Source organism: Takifugu flavidus, chromosome 3, assembly GCF_003711565.1.
Source record: "Takifugu flavidus isolate HTHZ2018 chromosome 3, ASM371156v2, whole genome shotgun sequence".
Classification (NCBI taxonomy): Eukaryota; Metazoa; Chordata; class Actinopteri; order Tetraodontiformes; family Tetraodontidae; genus Takifugu; species Takifugu flavidus.
The window spans coordinates 8198695-8221481 of record NC_079522.1 but is presented as its reverse complement, the minus strand read 5'-3'; the positions used below and the strand labels follow the sequence as shown (position 1 = coordinate 8221481).

The window sequence follows — 22787 nt, the reverse complement described above, 5'->3', positions numbered from 1 at the left end:
ACGCCGGTTCTGTCTCTGTCTCCAGCTCTGGACCTGCCGCTCTACCAAGACCTGCAGGACTTGGAGGAAAAGTCGGTTTCCTATCCTCTGCACCCCAACCCCGCTCTGTGGAGTCCCAAGGCCGGCCGCCTGGAGGTCAGCGTCATCCCCCGTCCTCGCCCGTCTCCGGTCCGGCCTCGCATCGACCCTTGGAGTTTCATCTCAGCCGGCGGCGGGAGCTCAGGCTCCGGCCGCGGCCTGAAGCGCTCGGACAGCAGCCTGCTGGGCTACCAGCCGTCGCCCACCAACCCCTTTCACAACTGCGACCCCTTTCCTTCGCCCGACTGTGACCCGTTCGCCCTCAAGGCGGACCCGTCGAGCAGCTCAGACACAGGATCCGCCTTCGACCCCTTCCTGGCCCCTTTCCCCACCTCCCGATCGGCACCTTGCTCCACCAACGGCTCGCCCACCCTCCCGTCCATCAGGATAGCCCCCCTCAACCCCGCCGACTCCCCCTTCATCGACCTGGGCTGGGCGGCCTGCAGCAAACCCCTGGATGGCACCAAAGAGAGAGCCCACCCTCGCAGGACTCTGGGGCTCAAGCCTTTCAAACCCCCGACCCAGCTGAGAGACGACAGGTTCTAAGGAACCACGTTTTGTGACGCACTACTAGGAACTGGATTTGTGAAAAACTGCACGGCCATCTTTGAAGCCACCGTGGGAAGTCTCCCATCAGTGGTCGTCGGGTGTCTGTGCACCTCCTGCTGCTCTGGAAATCAGGAAGCCAGCGTCAAGGATTTTCGGACCGCTGCCACCAAACAAGCAGTTTTTCCTTCTCTCGGAATCTCAATTACTCTGGAAGACCGCTGCACCCCCCCTCCCCCATCGTCAGATTGTTAGACTACTCGTACCACTTGCTTTTTTACCCCTTGAAGCATGGTGACAATGCAGAGTTGGCCGAGGCAACTTGCACAGCTTTATCCGCCTCTCGCTCTCTGCAGCAAACGGAACGCTTCGCCGCGATTAACGAGTGCCTCGTTGAAGCGCTTTTAATATGTTTCTCTGCGAGGATCCTTGATCGGGTCATCGGGTGGAAAAGGACAAAAAAAACGCTCCAAATTTGGCTTAAATTTGAAAACCCAGTCGCTCAATGTAAAGGAAATGTCCATGTGTCGGCCCGACTCGTTTGTCTGGCTAAAGCTCGTTTTCTGCTACATTATAGCAAAGGCACCAGATCCTCCGTATGGATTTATACAGGAGCAGGAACCAGACATTCCATAACGTTGCAGTCACAATTGGGAGGAATTGACAGGGATTATACAGGTTCCTTTGGGTGTAGCCGGCACAGGAAACAAGATGGGCGGGAAGCCTTCAACATTCCCTTCATATGCCAAAGAATGCCAGGATGATGCTATAAGTACCCTCTCAATGCATTTATGCAGGCAAGTTGATTTAAGTGCCATATGGGTGGTTTGTGACACTGGATCGCTCACAGATAATTGAGAAAATCACACAGAACCACTGAAAGGTTTTAGCATGAGCTTTTTTTGCTAGTCGTTTCATATAAAATGTGGGATTCTTCCCCTAAATAACCTCAAAGTGATGCAAATATGCAAATCCTTGTGTGCTTAGGACAAGTCAGACTATTAGCTGTGCAGTGGTGCAGCGTCTCAGGCTGCATCAGCAACTCTTATCTCCCTGTTTTTGAACAAACACGTTCATTCAGCGTCGTTTGTCCGTTCTTGATTCTTCAGCTCGATGAGGGTCAGAGGGTCAGCAGAGCCACACAAAGCAGCCACAAAATCTGTTTTTTAAAAGAAATATAACTATGGTAACACTAAGCTAATAATAAAAGTACTGGTTCAAATCTGCTTTGTGATCACAAACTTTTTAAGGGCAAGTAGATTCGGATGGATTATGTTAGCGTTGGCATAGCTAGCCTTTTCCCTCCTGTTAAGCCAGAGTAGGCTAGCGGAAGTGACCGTTGGCTGGCTTTTCTTTGACCGCCTCTTAATCTCGTCTCTTTTCTAGAGTTCTTTAAAACTATTCACCATGATTTGGAATGCCTTTATAAACAATGACGTTGAAAAATCGATATCAATACAGTGCACTAAAGCAAGGTCTAATATGAAATATGAAATCTCTTTTTTAATTTGTATCTTAAAGTGACAAAAGACTAATTATAGTTGAAGCATTATGGAGCGTAACCACCAATTAAGCTAATCTCTTCTGCGAGCCACTGGAAGACAACAGCGTTGTTGTTCAGGTAAAGGGTTGAAACCTTTTCTCAGAAGGAAAACAACGCAAGATTAGCCTAATAATCTGACTGACAAACAGAGAGGGCTAATGATAACTAGCCTCTTGATGATGGGAGAAAGCAAGCGCGTACGTATTAATACACGTCCATGTGCCCTGATTATTGCCTTCCTCCCAAATGTTGCCTCTTCTGTGCTACTTTATGCAGGAGACTTGAAAGAATCTCGAACCCCCTTTTACTAAAACCGTCTGCTTTTTCTCTCCAAACATTTCAAGGACGATTTGGCCTGAAGCTGAGGATTTTCAAACTCTGTTTTAGTCAGGTTTTTATTTATTGCACAAACAAAAAAGCCCTGACATTCTTTTCCCCAAACTCTCATCTAATTATTAACAGATTACATAATCCAGGATGCAATAACTAGCAGCTTTGATGTCTGCTTTGATTTAAACGCTCTTTAAACGCTAGCAAAAGCACAGGGACTTCCTGCCGTGTTTGTGTCCCCTTGGCGTTTTACGGATGTGGCATTTGGCGAGTTATTGCTTTGTCAAATTAGTAAAACCCACAATGCAATGGGAGTGATCATCATCAGGCCTAGATCACAGCTGGCAAGACTCTTCCAGATGACGGCAACAGAGATGATTGAAACATCTGGCAGATTATTGCAGTCGTGTTTTCTTTGAGTCCGTCAAGTGTCTGATTCAACTTGACACTCGCGGCTCATCTGTTTGTCGGCTCCACTCCACATTCTAATTTTCCTTCCCTATTTGATCTTCAAAAGGGCACCCTTTTTTATTTTTATGCAGCTAGCTAGCAGGCTATGTAGCAATTGGATATATTAAACAAACAACATCCTTCTTCTTTAGCCAAATGCTAAATCTCCGAACTTTAGTTCAATAGCTGAGGGAATAAAAAGAACAACTTGGGGGAATTCCTTTAGTGGTCACCCAGTTTTTTTGGCTTCGGCTGTCACATTTAGGAACTTCATCTGCCCCTTCTTTGCATTAGCTAATGCTAACACTCTGCTGTCCGTCACCACAGATTCAACAGAGATGCTCACCAGTCACTTTCAGACTGAGCAAAAGCTCCATCCAAGGTTTAACGAAAAAAGCACTGGGCGAGAACATTTGCCCTCCACTGTTTTGTAACAGGCCAAGAGCAAAATGATCAAATATCACCACCGACTGGGCGGACGTTGCACATTTCCCAGTGATCTGGACAGCAGCACTTCTCAGCATGAGGTCTGATACGATTTTCAGTCACCATCTGCTGTCCTTTTTTGTAACAGTGAAAGCTGCAGTAATTGGGCCTCATGTATACGAGCTCATTAAGTCAAGGACCCCCACTCACACCCACTTCCACTCAACACCCCCGTGATCTGGATTATTGCTCTGTCTAGCTATTGACACCCAATTACCTTGGGATCTCCCCAGAATGGGCGCCGTCCGTAGGTTTATTTCTGAGGGTAAAATGATTTTGGCAGCACACAAATGGCCGAGTAAACAGCTCACATCTCCTAAGTGTCGAGAATTAATCGCTGATGCACCAACGTTGCAGGAAAATGTTGAGCGGCTTATAGATATTAGAATTCATCTCACGTCATTGATATTAGCATTTGAACAGAATGGCTAACATTTGCATGACCTACCTCGTGACTGCATCCCATAATTTAACACCCTCGTCCCTCCGTACCCCAGTGGCTGGAGTTGATGACCATCAAAGATTTGTTTTCATTATATTTTTGGCAACTAGCTAATGCAGTATAATAGGTTATTTCCAAATCTGGTAGAAGCAGCGGTTATTCCCTTAATTCAAGGCATTATGGGATAGGCTGCCCTCAGCACTGACATTTCAGCCTTTTCTGGCATTTGGATCGGCCACAACATTGCAAAGATTATCCTTAATCACCAATTATGCCAATATAAAATCTAAAGGTTGCTGCCAACTTGTCCCTGTACAGTCGTGGTTTTTCTTCCTCTTCTTGCACGTTTCTTAAAACTCGCCCGGCTTTATTTTTTTTAAGAAAATTTAGGACAGAGCAAAACTCTTCAAAGCAGATGTGAACCAACACCCTGCACCCCCAGCTTAAGTAGATGAACTCTAAATGACCCATATAGGCAGTTTGAAATGGCTCGGATGGTCCAAATCCTGCTGACACACTGGTAAAACCTCTCCATACTCTTAATTCTTTCCTCTTGACGGTTTCCAACTACATTTAAAAAAAAAAAAAAAAGACGTCTTAAGCTTTATGTAAGCGGATATTTATAAATGGGCATCTTTTATTTGTTTTTACACACTGGAACACTCCCTGTTTTGGAGATGGCCACAGACGCAGTCTACTTTAAGATGATGGAACTCAATGCAAATGAAGCATTTAATAAGTTTTCACTGGAGTATTTAAGTTGTATGTCTGGGTGCTTCACATGGAACTTTACATTCTGGAAAACAAACAAACAAACAAGCAAATCAACCAGCTCTTACTGTAAACTGTAGCAAAATAAGAAAGACCCAATCATAAACAAAAATTGTCTAGTTTTTTAGTTTTTTAAGTGCATTAAACTGCTACAGATATAAGGACTTTCTCAGTGACACTTTGCGTATTTGCCCCTGTTGTTGTCGATTCATTTCCGTGTCTTTTCTTTTGCGTGCTAGTGAAACCCAGTGGATGTGACGGCACCGTGGTCCCGTTGCCCCGGCAACCGTGGCGACACCGCTCTCAGAACGGCCCCTGTTTTACGCCGGTTCGGGAGGTTTTGTGCTGTCACGAGACTTTGAAAAAGTTATTATTGTTTCAATTTCTTTTGAAATCTCACACTGGGCTGGGCCTGTTCAACTGTTTTTATTGTCATGTGTCGAGAGGATTGTTTCTGTGTACACTATGTGAAAAAGTTTTTATTTCTCGTGGCTATTATGAGTTTTAACCTGTGGGAAACAAACATAAAAAAAAAAAAGCTCAAGAGATGAGACCAAATAAAAGTTAACAATGTTACCCCGTGTGACCTCATTCTTGGCCCTGGTGATTGTGATCGAACACTGATTTATATTTTATTGCATTGGTTCAACTCGTTGCCATGTCCGACGCCGTGCTCGGCTCATTCTTTCATTAGATGGACCCATTTATCTGACCGTAAAGATGTGATCGTTATCCGGTTTCTGGAGTGATTGGATAATGCACGTGATCGTGTAAATAGTATAATGTGAGGTGCTCGTGGCGGTTATTTAATTTGGAGAAATCAGATTAAAAAGCCAAGATTTCTCCCCAAATTCCAATGTATCTGTGCGTATCTGCCTGATAATCCATCTTGGAATGGTGAAAAAACAACCTATAAAACAATAAACAACAAAGGTGTAGCATCCATGTTGGCTAACTTTGTAAATCTTATATCCCTACCTATGCATGTAGTCCAAAAATACATATGCAACACGTATAGTTTGCTAAAAATACAAACAAAAATAAAGCTGAAAGTAGTAAGTCTCCTTTGCTCCAAACCTCAAAGATTAACTCTCCAAGGAGATGAAACCAGTCACCTTGATGGGCTGGAAATATTCAGTAAAAGGATGAGCAAGTGCAGAGAACCGTTCCCCTTCTGTCTGCTCAGAGAAAGCTGGTGTTGCAGTGGTGACAGATGCAGGCGGGTGGCAGACGACACCCGCTGTGCTTTACTCTCTCCACAAACAGGAGTTTTTCCTTTTCCCCCTCCACTGCGTGCAACTTACCTTCTGAAAAGAAACAGGAAATGATGGAATTTAGCGAAGAAAATGTGGGATCTGGTGTTGAAATGTAGCAATTCTTATTGTTAAATGATACAATGCTTGTAGATGATTTACTCCTGTATATACCACCAGAAAATTACTTTTATCCTCTGTAACTCAACAGTGTGCAGCTTCTACTCACTAATTAATGCTACTATAAAACAGTGCTTATTTAATAGAGTAAAGGCATAATTAATCATGACTGAAATAAACATTTGCAAGTGGTTGCAACCTTTCAAGCTGACAGGCCAAATTTGTATCTGAATTTCTGCCAGACAGGGGTCACCGTGTCTGAGGGAAAACAATACAAAGAATGGGGGGAAATGTGGCAGAGAGGGTGTGTGTGTGTGTTTGTGCAGCCAAGTGTTTAGTGATGAATGCGGAATCGGCAGCATCAGCAAGGCCATGACGCAGAAAAGTCTCCGCAACGACTGACCCAACTCCACCCTGGCGAAAGTCTCCCAGGCTCTTGTTGCCATGGACACTGAATAAAAGCCTGGACTGTTGGCACAGCTCTGCAGTGCTTTCACGCCGACTACATTGTGCGGTTTTGTAGCTGAACATAAAAAATATATACCTCCTTTTCCCAACCAGCCATCAGCAGGGGAGGATCCCCCTCCATGTTTCTTCTAGTTAAAAGGGACTTTTTCTTGGGCTATTAATGTGCATGTTAGACTTAGCAGACACTTCTGTGGGTAAAAACAGTGTACACACACCAGGTTTATATTTGTAATAAAGACAGGTGTGGTGGCCAAGTGGTAAGGCGTTGGTCTCGTAAACCAAAGATCATGGGTTCAATCCCCATCCATACCTTGAATGGAAACTTAGCTATTTATGGAACATGGTTTGATGCCCTTACATCCTCCAGTGGCAGCATGAGTGTCATATCAATGACCTAGCAGCTATAACGTTAGTATGACAGCCATAGAGGTAAAACCTTTTTATTGGAGGCAAATCCACTACTTTTCTACTCAACAGCCTCCCATACATGAGCTGGTTCCACAGCAGAGAAGCCTGATAGCTAAAACCATTCCTGCATAGCACTCCTAGCCTACCTTATGGTTCCACATCTGCGTGTCCTGCTCTGGGTTTGGTTCGGGAATCCATCATCCGCAACCCCATGGATACTTCATGGTTGGACTTCTGCCAGGAAGCTCCACAACCACCTGGAATCTGTTGAAGATCTCTGAATAACCTGTTATCTCGGTATTGATACCACGTTTGCTCCCGATAGGTCAGGTTAAATTTTTCCTCGTTTTCGCCCCTCTCACGGCTTCTCTGTCATGAACATCTTAACTTCAGATGTTCTAGTAAGAACTTCAGTAATCAAATCTGGCTTTCATTAGTCAAGCTCCTCAGTTCCCCAGCACAATGGGTGCTTATAGACATTAATGAAGCGTGACAATTAGGTTCTTTCTGTCACCCTGAGTTTCCCAACCCAGAAGCCTTTGAAGTGAGACAATTTGTAAGACAGGTAAGCAAAAATAATAATAAAATGGAGCACTGATTAAACCTGATATGGCAGTCCTGATGCCACTTTGCATGTTTATTGTTTAATAATCCTGTAAATACTATAAATCTTATGGGCACTGTTAATATCAGTCATCTAAAACGGGTTATTACACAGCTTTTCCAATGGTCCGAAATCCCCTCAAAATTTTTGGCGTTTTATTTATTTTTTAAATCAAACAGATCAAATGTGTATATGATCTTTAATTAAAGGGCATGGGTGAAGTACGTGCTCGGAAAATCCCTCCGCTCCGGGATTGTTTACAGCTTGTTTATCGATGTGACCAGCGCTTTGTAAGCCTTCTCACCGTTCCCTGTCCTGTTCGATCGCTCTCTTCCCAATCCGTGATCAGCATACTACATTACCCAGTGTGCACCACTACGCGCCACGCACCTGTCCCTCACGAGACGGTCGCTCGTTAGGAGTTCTCGCGAGTCGAGTGTTCAAGAAAAGGAGAGCTTGCGAGAGTTGAACGTGAACGTCAACGTGAGTCGACGGTGGGTTGATTTCGTGTTTGAAACAGATGGTTAGTGAACATAGTCACAAATGTTAGCGTGGCCCCAAAGGGGCCAGAAGAGAACCCGGACCGGTGACATTGAAGTGGACATGCGAAGACAGACATATGTTTTCGCTAATTTTAAAAGTGAAGAGCAGCCAGCTAGCAGTAGCGCTTCTGCTATCACGGGTGGCTTCTGATTCACCTGTTGCCAGTGATGTCAACAGTAACCCCATAGAACAGGGGTGGCCAACCAGTCAGAGCCTCACAGCCACATTTTTACTGTGTTACCGCAAAGAGCCACATCATGCACATGGGCACACATGAACATCACCTCACCCCTTCCTCACACAGACAGACCTCAGCTTTGTCAGATTGATTGTAAATGTCACACACCAACATGATAATGACAGAATTTGACTTCTACAGACCACGGGCCAGTCATTTTCAACAATGAACATTGTGTGCACTGCCACACACACACACACACAAACTCTCAATTCAACTAAGTCCACAAACAAAAATATAATAATTAAAATATATTTTTCCCTCTTACTATGCATGTTGCTTAGTGGGACTTCTGGCATTCCTTGCTTTGAACAATCCTCTTCAAATCTGGCTTGTATTCAGTTGCTGCCACGCAGTCAGAACAGATCGATGCTTTGGTTTCACGTGTTTCAGGGTAGAAAACACAGACTCGCAGACGTATGTTGACCCAAATATTGACAGTATCTTAAGCGCAGCCCGTTTGACATTGGGCTATTTTTCCATTGGCACACTTTTCCAGAACTCAGTGGCCCCTTCCCTTAAAGCAGGTTTCAGTTGGTGCTCCTCACAAAGATTGATCATCTCCAACTCAGCTGCAGCCTCACCTGTTGCTAGCGGGGCTTTCAAACACATTAAAAGGGGCAACGAGGAATGCAATCTGTGGCCTTTTCATTTGTAGATCACGGAACCGGGTCACGAAGCTTTCGTGCATTTTTTCCTGCCATTTTGAAGGCGAACTTGACACTAATGGTTTACTCAAAAGATCTTGTCCCTACTGAGAAACTTTGCGGTATTTTCATCTAACGCGCATGCGCTTTTGGCGAACGTACCGTATTGAACTCGTGCGAAGCGAACACGCACATTAAAAAAACACAAACCCAAACTTCGATATGAACGTTAGAGCCGCATGAAACCAGGCAAAGAGCCGCGGGTTGGCCAGGCCTGCCATAGAACTAGAATGGAGAGTCTGCTGGTCAAAGAACCAAATTAGGCATTCTTGTCCCGTAATGAGTGGTTTAAATGTAGAGACAAAGGTCTCTGCAAGGTTTGTGCCAATGTTAACTTGCTACCCAAGCACACCAGGGACTGAGTTTGTCAAGTGAGTGGAGTGGATCTCTACATTTGGAGCTGTCAAGGCAAAACAACTTCTGCGTTTGCAGAAAAGGATTAAAGAACACAGATTTTACGTTGCACATAAAAGCAGCACAGAGAAAAGGTTACAGTGTTGTGCAGCATACAGAATTATCTTGACAATAGAAACAAATGCGAGAATGTGTTTCAATGATTTACTTGTCGCATGCATAGCTTACTCCTCCAGTTTTCTCCGTGTCTGGTCTCCATCTGAACCGTATGAGCCAATTACTGAGGACAGTCCCACCTGAAGACCTCCCTTGGGCCAATATCCATATGAAAAGAAACAATTTGTATGGAAACAATTTTCTTTTCAAAACTCCCCATCATGTTCAATTTTGTGAACATATCACTTAATTATGTTCTGATACTGACCACCCAGCCCCCATTTTACCCACCAACAGTTGAATATGGGGAGTACCTGCAATTTTTTTAACACTTAAAGTATTGGACACGACACAACTTATTTTTTTTTTAAATTTTTTTTTTTTTTAGAAATGGTGACACTGGTGAGATCTGGTGGGATCACGAGTTCTGCGAGCTGCTTAGGTCCTGTGGAGAAGAGATTCCCAGATTCCGGGTTCTGTACTGGACACAGTTATGCTACCAGCCTGGGACGCCCTGAGTGGCCTTATTATGAAATTTGCAAATAAATCGTTAGGCCCTGCTGAACGAGCCATAGAACATTTCCAAATGAAACCACTGACTGAAAATGTCAATATAATTTATATAATTAATGACAATATAGTCTTAGTTTATGCCTTTTGAAACAAAGCTACGTAATTTGAGACACAAAGGAACACTATTTGCAAAGAGAAATTAATTTTCTAAAAAATCTTTGGAAGAGTTTTTCGGGAATTACTACTTCACTTAGTAGCCCGGAGCAACAGATTAGTCAATGTTGTACGTTACAATCTCTCCAGATTATCTGCAGATTCCGCCTGCCTTCGTTGCACCAGAGCTCGGGCATCGTCCATCGTCTGCGCTGAGAAAAGGGACAAAATTGCGTAGAAGGAAACAATGTTGACCATCGACTTCCATAAATGGGGAGAATATTTCGACACTCCAACAAAAAATAAATTAATAAATGCCGCGACAAAGTGTACGGGTTTAATTATTTAAACACCTGAACTTAATATTCAAGAGCAAAGATGCGACTTTACGTCTATATGAACTTTCTCGTGTGTTTAATAACCATTTAAAACGCTCAGAGCAAATATACGTGATGTCGCTACTGTACAGGTACTGCGCATGCGTAGAACCTCAAGGTAAAAACTTCCGACAGGTAGCAAAATTCGATCGAACAAATTCATTGGCGCATGCAAAGATGTAAGGATGACGTAGGAAAACTAGCCGGGCGTCGACGCGCTAATTTCAGTGTAAAAGTTTTGTCAACTCGCACTGAGGCGGATCTGTGTAAATTGTTGGGTGGCTGCGTGCCAGTAAAACCAGGTGCGTTTGTCGCCGTGCCCGCCTTCTTTTGGACATCTTATGTGTTGTGCTGGCGTGCGCGCCCGTGTCTCCCTGTCCCTTCGTCCTATACTCGAGGTAGGCATCCAGGTATTCAATTAAAAATCGTTCTTGTTTCTGGGTTTTAAACGTCCCGCCCCGTTGAGAGTAACGGTGGGCCTGAGGGGGCGGACGGTTTTGGTGGAGCCGTGTATCCTCCGAGGTATGTGGCTCATGTTTGTTTGCAGTCGTGCGTCTACAGTGTTCATTTGTTCTTGTGCTGTGCAATGGTAGTTGCAGTAATTAAAAGTTAAAAAAAAGGAGGCAAACATATGTAGCATAACATTTAAAACACACAGGAACCCTTCCAGAATTGCTACACTCATTATTTTTTTGGGGGTTAAACTCGTTAATTTATTTATCCTAGGAAAAGCTGTGTTTAAGTTGGGATTCTATGTTTCTTTTGCATTGTTGAGTTGTATTCATTCGTGGATGTTGTTTTAAGTTTTTGCTTAATTTCTTCTAAAGTCAGCTTATACAAGAGTTTCTTCTATTGTCTTACATCCTTGAGTTGAATGTTGAATTTGGTATTTTCTTTTTTCTCTTATAGAAAATGAATTTGTTTAGGTCTTTTTTGCTATGGTTTAATAGTTTATTTGTGCCATATTTAACCATAGAGTGCCCAGAATCCTTCGCACTGTAAATCCAGTGAAAAAAACCTTACCTAGTAATGATATTTTACATAGTTTTTATGGGAGTACACTGGTGATGTATATTTGATTCTTTTAACCCCCCTGAGTTACCTGTTGCCTGTTTTAAGCCACAGCCCTGATTGTTTTTCTGTTCTCGTTGGTCTCTGTCAGTGTGTTGGATCCATCTGGGCACCTAACCCCTTGCTTGGTCATCACACCCCATGCATTTTAAATTTTAGTAATTTTGAAAAAACAAACAACTTTGGGAAGGTGTTCTGGAACTTGCGTTGGCCTTTATGGTAATTTTAACACATGGTGTTGGCATGACAGAGCTGGACGGATGCTAAAAAAAATCTGAATCCTGGAAGGTCATAATTTTTCTTCTAATATTCACAGTACTGTTGTGTGTAGCTGAAAATAGAAAATGATCTAATATTATTTTGAAAAGTGACGCTAGTGCCGAACCGCCCCGACGGAATGTTGGGCCTGAGTTACTCCACCTTTGACAAAACTGACCTATTGTCAATTGCATCACAAAAGAAACTGAAACCATTTAATAGGTTAATGATTCGAGCTTGACGAAGGTCTTGCAAGGTGTACTTAGGATACAAGATTTGCTTATTTTAATATCTGGACGCTTAGTTTAAAGCACATGTTAAGTATATATATCTCCTCCTGTCTTGAGCTATTTTGCCACAAATTGGAACACAATAATGAATGGGTATTAATTGTAGCAGGCCTTTGTTGTTTTTTTAAATGCACTTTTTAGACTTTAAAGACTCATTGTGGGACATCAAAGGCATTTTCATTGGTTCACAAACTTCTTGGATATTTTTTCTGATAATTATGTAAATGTTTTGTCAAAGTCATTTGAGTCCAGAAAGTGTGCCTGCTCTTACATATTTTGTTTGTTGGTAATTATCTTAAGTGAGGATGAAAAGAGAATCCTCCGAAGACCGAGCGTGTTGCAAGGAAAAGGAAAGATGTATAGTTTTGAGAAAAATGGAGGCAGTTAATAAGATATTTTTAGAAGACTTCACCATCTTTACCCCTGAGACATTTGAAAAAATCTGGGAAAAAAATCGCTATAGCACAGCAGATTTGTGGCCAATTACATTTCTCTTCTCTGCGCCCTTTAAGTTCTTACCTCGAAGAGCTGAGTTATAAAGGGTAGCGGTTAAAGTCTACCCGTAGGAAATGGGACACTCCTTCCAGAATAAGAAACGCCATCAGTACCGTTATATGGCTTTTATGTAAGCAGACATTCTTTTCCCCTCACAGATTTATCGTGCAACCATCAGTTTTGGAATGACTCGCATGAGCTTTAGTGCAGAGGGTTTTCAAGCTGAAACCTGAATGGAACAACATTCATGAAAACCTGATCCAGTGTGCTCAGGACCTGGTTGATAGGTCTTCCTCCAGCAAGACAATGACCCTAAGCATGCAGCTGAGAGGATGCAGGGACAAAGTCCTGAAAGTCCTCGACCCCTGAACATAATGAACCTTTTGGTAACTTTTAGCTAATATCTTAGTTGTGCTAATACTGACAGGCATGAATGAAAATAAACACGGTCATGCTTTCTTCAGGATTATCTTCGGGCTTTATTTTTTTAGTTTAGGATTTTTCTGTGAAAAATAGTACAAAAACCACCACCGTTCACTCTTCTTGTATCGCGTCGTGTGTTGTCCAGGTGTTGCCGTTTCTTGTTCGTTCGTTCTTCTTGTTCGTTTTTGTTAGATCATGTGTGATCCTGCACAATTTCTGGCTTGGAGGATGAGATTCTACATCAGTTGTGGCCTCAGAATCGTGTGCTGTGTTGAGAATATCACACGCAGTATGAACAAAATTGTCTCTAATCGATATAGAATGTTTAAAAATTTAGAGAAGCCTTGCGTGTTAGCTTTAGGCTAACGTTGACCAAATACGGTCGGGATGTAAAACTCTAATCACTGAAACCACATGCCACTTAGTTTTGCCTTGAGGACAGGTGAAATAACAGCCTTGGCCACAAGAGGGCGCTGTTTGGGTGTACAGCCATCTCTTGGGGACAGCTGCTGCAGCACGATCAAACACATGCCACTGTCTATGTACCTACTGTGTGAATTACAACGGTGGCATGCCAATGTGGCCCTTTGTTTCATCACACTCCAGTTGGAGCTTCTGGAATCCACAGAGCAGCAGGTCAAAAGTTGCCCACTTATTTCCCTCCGTCAGTAATCTGAAGCCCCTTTGATAATGAGCTGCTGTTGGAAATAGCTCAGCACGGCGGGGGTGACTAATTATGTTTTGAAGGGAAGCGGATCCTCCCAGTTACTGAAGAAGGGCCAGATTGACAGATTGAGATCATGGAAATTGCACACAAACGGTATTAATGGAACTGTATGCAGAATTAAACTATTAACGCTATCTACCAATTTATCATAATGGAGCGATTGAGTGTGGAGAGAGGAGGTGTAAATTTTGGTAGTTCACAGATAGCTTTCATTTTTCCTATACATATGTAATAAAACAGTGTAGTTAATGTATATAATTAATAATACATAGACAATAGATGAGTACATGCCTGTATTTATACCTTTTGTGGGGACTTTAATGGACATTAAACATTACAAAGCCTCAACCCTAGCTATAACCATCCTAGCTAACCCAAGCCTTAGAACCATGTCTTAACCCTCAAACTGGCCTTTGAGAATCTGAGGACCAACCAAAATCTCCTCGCTTCCCAAAACTGTCCTCACTTTGTTTGTAGAATGCAAATTTCGGTATGTAGATAGTACAAGAACACACTAACACTCTTTGTTACTCTTGAAATGCCTCTTTGCATATTGCATAGTTTGTATAGAAAAATTAAATATATATATATATATATATATATATAAAAAACGTTTTTTTTCAGATGTTTTCAAATAATTATCTGCTTTCAAATGAGAAATTTGGCAGGAAAATGTATGCATATGCCCTCATGTACACACCAATTACAAGCTCTGGTGGTAGGCTGTGAAGCTAGCTATTTGTTGTTAATTTCACTTGAAAAGTCCCAGTGGAGAAAGAATAAATTTCACTCTAAACTGTGTGTCAGCAACTACTGATATGGTCAGCTACTGAAAAATCACAAGCTTGCATGATAATTAAAAACAACTCCACCGGTGCGGACACTATAGACCTGTTCTAATTGCTGTACAGGGCATCTTGCTGATGGACGTTGGTTTAGCTGATGTATTTTTCTACTGTCCTGCCTTTAACCAGTCCTGCAGCTATGGCAATTACCAAGACAAAGTGTCCAAAAAGCTCACAAGTGATCTCTGTTGTTATTGATAATTATTTGAAACATCCTATAACTCAAGCTCATAAAAGGCTGCTTTCACCCAGCTTCAAATTTGAGCTCTCGCTAATTGTTTTTAAGTAGTTATTGATTAGGCACTCTGCGTACATAATTCAAAGTCAGTAGCAATGACGCCTCATCAAACTTGTTAGGTTTTATTTTTTACCAGTAATTTGCACAGTAAACTGTCACAAAAGAAAGGTGGATGATCAAATAACCCGGTGTTTCTCGCTCTCTGGTAATAGGCTTCAAGAAACAAGACTTCAGAAGTGTTTTTCTTTTTAGCCTACAGTTTCGTACCTTATCAAAGAAAAGGAGACAAAAAGTGTGGGTGGTGTTGTTAAACCTATTCGACCTGGGTCCGCTGCCTCAGAGGGTTTTACTCTGCGGACAGCGTTGGACAGGGATGTCAGGCCTTGTTCCTGGAATGGCCTCCTGCAGTGTGGAGGTCACAACTCCAAATGAACCCATTACCACTGGGTTAGCCAATGTCTTTGCCTTTTGCGTTTTTTTCCCTGGCTCTTCTGGTATTTTTAAGCTTCTTCGAGTCTTTTTCCTGATGCTGCTGTCGCTCGGGGTGGCTACATCTATCATCACTGTCTTCTGTTGTTTATCCACCACTCTATCACTCTGGACCTGAGTCCCACAGGAGCTTGTTCTTTCTCCATCACCTTTGAAGGTGTGATCTTGAACTCCACAGCACCAGCACAGATAATATGCCTTCAAAGTGGTGGAGAATGGACTTTAAGATACAGGTGATGGTGAGATTTATCACCACTGTAAATTGAGACTTAAATAACTGAATTAAATCACTTGTGTTTAATATAAACAATATAAAACAAAGCAGGACATGAATTATAATGTAGAAAATGGGGAAAAAAACCCCACATTTGAATAGAAAGGGGGTAAAAAGCCTATTTTTCTTTACATTGTGCTGCCATTCTTCATCCGTCACTACGAACAATAACAGATAAGAAAACGACTCCCCACATCCAAATATATCATATTTTTGGACTCGGCCTGTGGTTTTCTTTATCAAGGTCAAAGAAGCAGCTCGACAAAGACTCGAGTTTATTGCAAATCCAATTTTTCTGTCTCAACAATGGACAACATAACTGCTCGCCTTGAAGTGCTGGGCAACTGTAATTTATTAGATCAGAATAAATACAATAATAAGTCACCTCAAAACCCTTGCAAAAATGTATAAATAAAACCCTTTTGTTGTGATTTGAATGAAAAATCTGAGTCGACTGAATCACATATAAATGCTATTTAACCCAATAGAAATAGTGTTTGTGTTCATGTTATGGTAAATTGTGCATCGATTCAAAATAAATTCATCTGTTGTGTCTCAGGTAATCATGACTTCAGGCTTTTATGGGTTTTTTTTAGGTTAAAACCCCCAAATTTAGACTTGCATTTCAAAACTGAGCACTTCAAACATTTAAAATAGATGAGATTCTTCTTAACCGCTTTATCCCTTTTTTGGGTCACTGGGAGGGTGCACGTATGGGCGACGGCATGGTCCACCCCTGGATGACTTGCCAGTTCATCACAGGGTCCTATATGAGCATTTGTGGGTTTGGTACTTTGCTCAAGGGTACCTCGGCAGTGCTCTGAAGGTGTTCTGGCCAGAACACCTTTCATGTTTTGTCACTGGGGCTCGAACCGAGAACCCTCCACTTCTCGGCCCAGTCGCAACAGACTGAACTGCCGACCTTAATATCATCTTAAAACCTTCAAGCAGGAATTTCAAATCTTGGGGACCAGCCAAAATGGCCCCACTGACCTCGCTTTCTTATTAAAATAAATATTTTGATGAATATTTAGCAAATGCGAAGATACACACTAGTTCTGGGAGAATTTAGTGTGGTAACGAATGGATACTGTTTGTGTGGAGGAGCTGAAGTGTCCTAGGAAGAAACAGCCTAGAATGCTGGATGCCACTTCAGCGCCAAAGCAGTTTAATTAGTGTTCTCTAATGGAGTCTTATCTCCACTGGTCCTTAATGAGCACCTCGTCACTCTATGTGTCCATATTTGTTCCACACAAGCGAGTCCATGAATAATCTCGTACTCTGAAGGATTACGTAAAGCTGGTGCGGGTCAGTTGGGTACAGATGTCGTGGCTTTTTTCTTTTTTTGTTTTGTCCGTTTTGAACTTTGGAATTTTCCCACATGGCATGGATGTTGCAGCACCGCCCATGTATGGACGGAGCAGTTTCAAACGCCCTTTACATTAACTGTATCAAGCGTACCATTGATGGTTGCCATGGAAACTGTTGGGGGAATAAATAAAGGATGGATGGATGCTGTAGCGCACATCTAAGCCTTTTTGGAAGCCAAGTGATGATTTGCTGTCTTTCCACCCCCCCCCCTTTTTCCTCTTTTGCGCCTCTTTTCCCGACTCGGCTGTGTCGCTTTTCCTCCTCGTCTCACTTTGTCTGAGGGTGTGCAGTGTGCCAGTCATTCGCTGTAATCTGCTGACAGGCAGGCTGATAGGTTAGCGTAATGTGTTTGTATGGCTTTATTCCAGTATTTGGAGGCAGCTACCCACCCATCCATCATCCTGCTCTCTGTCCAGATTCTTTTCTGCACTGACAACCTCACTCTTACCACCCCTTTTACTGCTCACTATATACTGATATATGGACTTGTTTTCACCCCAATACACCGTGCTGTTCTCATAGTGATGGTTCTTTAAAAGTGGAATGGGTGGCTGAGCCCTTAGCTAACAACCCCCACTCCCTCCACTCCCCCTACTGTGGAGTCAGCCTCTCTGACCTGCTCTGTTTTTGTTCAGCATCTTCAGTCATCTTCATGTATGATTTATCAGTCTGCTCCCCTCTTCTTTCTATCCTTGGCCCTGTTCTATTGCCCCCTCTCCTCTTTTACCCAGCTGCCCCCTCCATATGAGCCTGGTCCTGGGGTTTCTGTAAAGCGACTTGAGACGGTCTCGATTGTAACGTTATAAATAAAGGGGAATTGATCCAGATTGTATCTTAGCAGCATTCAGACAAGAGGTTGGGATCTCTTGCTTCCTTGCATACATCTGGGTGAAACTGAAATTGGCAACTCTAAATTGACCTTTGGCCCCTGGCCCCCTAGGCATTAAAACCTGGAACATTTTCACTGCAAGGGGATAGTGCAAACTGGTCTCTTTGTCCACAACCCTACAATTCTTTTAGCTTTTAAGAAATAATATCAGATAGGCCAAACCTCCCCACAAAAAGCAGCCATATTTTTTCCAGATGTTCTTCTATTACCTATAAATATTTCACCGTGTTGTATTGAACTTTAGGGTGGTGCAAGCTTCCTCCAACTTCTTTTTAAAGCACAGAGATTGGATCAAGAATTATCAAAAAAAAGTGTTTTTGCATTAAAGTAGATGCTGGTTTAAGTGGAGATTGTTAATTTATCAAATACCGAACATACAACAGACATAACATTTTAATATGATTACCACCATGAGCCACACTTAGGCACAACAAAAACCTGGATCAGGGATTGGTTGCTAGTTGGTGACAGTGATTCCAGTACAATCCTTGGTATATATGGCACATGCATATACATGCATTTGTATGCCATCAAAAACGGAGCAAATCTGGAGTAGTAGCTTGCAAGGGGTTGCAACTTGCAACTTATTAGGGCTACACTCGTATATCCTTACAGGTAAAAACTATCCTCATCCACATACTGGACACATAGTATTTTAGCAGTAATTGCTATTACTCACAGCAGTGGTTTGGCTTCCTTGGGTAGTTGGATCACGGCTAGCTTCAGCATTCATCGAAGCCGTCCGTGCATCTCTGGAGAGCTGCCAAACGCCGACGAGTGATTTGAGTTCCCACAGTTGCTGTCCAGCATATGGTGGAGTGGCCTACTGGCTGCAACACATGCTGAGTTTGTTTACTCTTTGCTCAAAAGAGTAAACCGGTGAATAATTATATTTATGTAAACATGAAAATTCACCAGCTGGCTTGAAGAACACGGCAGTGACACGGTTTGTGATGAGAGAACAAAAGAGCTAAATGCACAATAGGATTGAGTTCTTGCATTAGTAACATTGGTTGATTAGTTGAACGCAAACCCACTCTGGCCAAATATTGATGTAAACTCTCTACCAAACAGATTGATGGAGGAGCAACTAAAGCAGTAACTGTATATATGGGGAAAAAAAGATTAGGTTCCCTTTCTAAATCATGATTTTTTTCGACCTGATTATACTGTAGTTTGATCCATTTCATTTTGAGGTACAGAAAAACAAAGACCTCCCATCTCCATAAAGATCAAATAAGAAGTATGTGGACTATGGCAGAGTGGTATCACAGAGAGGGTAGCTCTCTAAACTGTAGCAATGCAACAGTAATCTGTGTCCAACACAACCCCCTCATCTCTATATAGTGCACTAACTAGGGAGTATACCATTTAGTACGGCTGTTTGAATGTGAAGCGGGGATTGTGGTACCTATTTGGTGCACTTTAGTGTGCATCCAGTGTTTCCTATAATGATTCCTATCATAATATTAGAGTAGAGGTGTATAACGACGCTCCCTCCCTGACCGAGCACTTTATCCCATCTTCCTTTGTGGTGGCACATGAGAAGCTAGACATTGGCACTAATTATTAGTTACTAATTAAGTTATGGATTAAGCAAATAGTAGTACACCTACAAACATCCAGTGAATGTTTATCTCTTAATCCTTACTCAGCAATGCAGATGTGGATCTGGTTCATTACCTCCACCAAGGAGGCTCTTTGTTATGCAACACTATGATATTGTTCAAACTGCACCAGCCCAGAGTCCCTATATCGTGAGTGGAGACCAGCTGTAGAGGTGAACGTAGGAGACGTTCGCTATGATCCTCACTTCACTTAGCGTACCAACGGCAAAAGTCTGTCAGCCATGCAACCGATGAAAGAGGGTAAAAAAAACGGCAGGTAATTTACCATTAACATTTTTAAACCACTATGAAATGAGGGAATCGTTGACGTCACTATGATGTAAATGTGATTTTTAAGAGTATATTATTATAGGATTGTGTGTGTGGGGGCATTAGAGGTTCAGGGGGAGACTGATAAAACATATCAGGAGAAAATAGATATAAATATCTGGACAGCCACTAAGTCAGACCGGGCATTTTTTCCTGTAGTAGAGGAAAAACAGATTTTTACACTTCTTGCTGCATTGATTGAAGCTTGTCAGCTCAGTTATTATCTGTCACTCATAATTGTAACAGTTATGTGTGACCTCTATTTGACCTTTAATAGGTGCAGATTGAGATTCTTAATGAGTCTCAATGTTCTGAGAATTCAGCTGTGGGAAGTCTCTGCTGACGTGTTTAGCCCGTTTTTTTCTTCTTTTTAAAAAAAAGAAACAAAACCTAACAGAATGTTGGTTGTCTGTGGGGACCTGAAACGGAGGCTGGTTCTGTGGAGGCCTTCTTTTGACTTTTGATCAGTAACTCAATTTAACTCTGAACGACACACAAAACCAAACGGGGAGGTTTCTCGTAGGGCATCTGAGGTAACCATGTCTCATGTCTGAAGCCACGTTGCGTTGTACACGAATACACACGTAGTTGACCAGTTTCAACAATTGCGTTGGGGAACAATGTGTACTTCTCTTTATACTTGGCGTAAGACTGTAAGTGCACTGGAATGGCAACCTGTTTATTGCAACCGCTGAAAATCATTGACTTGAGGTAGTTTTACAAAGAGAAAGAATTTCTAATATATTTCATTTGTCACCCCGCAGAATTATGGCCATATGAGCTAAAAGGTTTCTTTCTGTTAAAAGGGAATATTTTTCTTGTCACTGTTGCTCTCTTGGAGGTCAGGATCTGGGTCACTTCAGCACCACTTGACAATCTTAAACCACAACCTCAAATTTCCTTGGCGGAAAGTGAAGAAGTGGTTTTCGGACCCCTGGTCCAAGGACGGAATAGACATTTTTTTCCCCACACATTCTGTTCCAAAACAAATCAGACGATTCTTAACTTGATGATAATGGTGAGGCAACTCCGAAAATAGCAATGCATCTTAAGCGGTGTGGCTTCCAAATCACTAACATAAGCAAGAATTAAAAGATAATCCAATTTTAATGTGGAATGGGGCAAATCAGTTTTTTTGTTGAAAAAGTGTGTTTTGTTTACATTACAAACCTGGCATTTAGAGTTGAAAAATATGACAAATTTTGATTATTTGGTATTTTACACTTTTAGTGGTCAGACAGGACCTCGTGGGAGGGAGCAACGTGAAGAGCTTCTTCAGAACTGAAGAGGTTGTTTGGATGAGAGGCGAGATGCCTTAGGTTGCTTTTGGCAGTCCAGTTGACCCTTTGCTAGACTTTCATGGATTAATAAGACCTGGAAGAATAAGAACCTCCATGAATTAAGAGTGGGCTCTCTTTGACCAAGGTTTTAGCCCTTGGTGGGGTCAAGTTGATGTTGAAAAATAGATGGGTTCTAGGTAAACACTGACCGTGGGTGCCTAAACCTTTGTATGCGGCGATTTTTTGCTTTTATTGTAGTGTTTCTAGGAACATGAGATACTTGGAAAAATGTCTACATTTAAAAAAAAAAATGGAATTAGAATAATTCAAAGCTATTATAGAAAACTGAATCTTAAAACCTATTAATATGAAAGTTTTTTTTTTTTTTAACAAGGTGTATTTTTGTGAGCCTTGTGAGCACATTACTATTTACAGATTGAAGGGGAATGTGACAGCTGCCTAGACGAAGGAAGGATGACCCTTAGACTTTTGTTCCTTGGTTTAACATCTGTGAGACTCCACTTTTACGTACCTTTTGCAGACAGTAAATTAGTGCATAACTCAACCACTTGTGTCAAGTGATTTTCAGTCTGTGTTCCACAGTTCACTTGTCAGACTTAACATGAAAGGAATACATTTTAACAGCTTGTGACTGCAGGGAACTCTTGGTAACATCCAAGGGAAATTTGATGTAAATGGAGGTTAAACTTGTCAATGCCAATGTATGTTAACTGCGCAATAAAATCGAATTTCATTCAAGCTGTATTCACACTCTAGACAGGCCTTTATTTCTATATGCTTCTGTTATGTTTTATTCATTTCAGAACTTGTTCACCCTTGATTTACAAGGTAGATATGGATTTGGGAATCTCAAATGATGGAGAGTACATTTAAGAAAATCACCACTTCAACACTTACCTCAATCTCCATTTTTTAATTTTAAAGCTGCTGTGACTCCCAGTTGGCCACGAGTGGAGAGAACTTGTACTTGAGTTGTGTGATTGCTTCTTAAGTTTGATGTATTAGCATAATTTCACTTTCTTACGAACTACCGGACACTTGAAAAAAACCTCACCTGACTTGCTATCAATGCAGTCAACCTTTTTTTTTTTTTTTTTTTAGCGACAATATAATAGGCACGTTTCCACTGCAGGAGTTCCTGGTAAATACTGGGGCAGGAACAGGAATTGTTTCCCTTAGCCCTCTCAATGGTCATGTCTCCGATGCGGGGTAGGACCCCTTGGTCATGTCACGGGTTTTTAAGTGTGCAGTCATGGATTTCTGCCCTCAGGACATTTTTTGTTCCTATCTATCGCTGCAAGCTGTGTAGTCTTTGTAGACATCAGTGTTAATAAATATTTATAAATGGCACATGTGACAAAACAAGACGAGCTGCTGCCACACTTCTGGTTTCCGTTTCTGTGTATATCACGGTGGAAGCTATGCATGAGAAGAGAAGCAGTGCCTGCTAGGCTAATGCTTCTCTTCTGCTGGGTTTCGTGTCGCATCATGCTCTACATTTAGCCAGTCGGTGCTCCAGGAGTTTTCTGGGGCCGATCCAAGTACCTGCCCTAGAGCAGGGACTCAGTTAGGCCCCATAAAAGCTTCTCTAAATGGCTGTTTGGGGGAGGTTCCTGCTGTGGAGACACGCACCGATGGC

The 22787-nt window shown here is 42.2% G+C and overlaps 1 protein-coding gene, 1 long non-coding RNA gene and 1 other non-coding gene across 4 annotated transcripts in view; all 3 read left to right on the top strand.

The window, feature by feature from the left end:
* LOC130522291 (mitogen-activated protein kinase kinase kinase 11) overlaps window positions 1-5222 on the top strand; it is a 30402-nt gene extending 25180 nt beyond the window's left edge. The window contains exon 10 of the mRNA XM_057026468.1: window positions 26-5222. Within this exon, the coding sequence (XP_056882448.1) occupies window positions 26-624 (599 nt within the window). The 3' untranslated portion in view covers window positions 625-5222. The remainder of the gene's footprint in view (window positions 1-25) is intronic.
* A 1505-nt stretch (window positions 5223-6727) lies between these two features.
* On the top strand, window positions 6728-6799 carry trnat-cgu (transfer RNA threonine (anticodon CGU)). Its single transcript has one exon. It is a non-coding gene; the product is annotated as a tRNA-Thr (tRNA).
* Window positions 6800-10137: 3338 nt separating this feature from the next.
* Window positions 10138-22787, top strand: part of LOC130522300 (uncharacterized) — a 51632-nt gene continuing 38982 nt past the window's right edge. Inside the window, exon 1 of one of the 2 annotated variants that reach the window (XR_008949589.1) lies at window positions 10138-10938. This is a non-coding gene — a long non-coding RNA (uncharacterized LOC130522300). The remainder of the gene's footprint in view (window positions 10939-22787) is intronic. The other variant, XR_008949588.1, reaches the window with a different exon arrangement.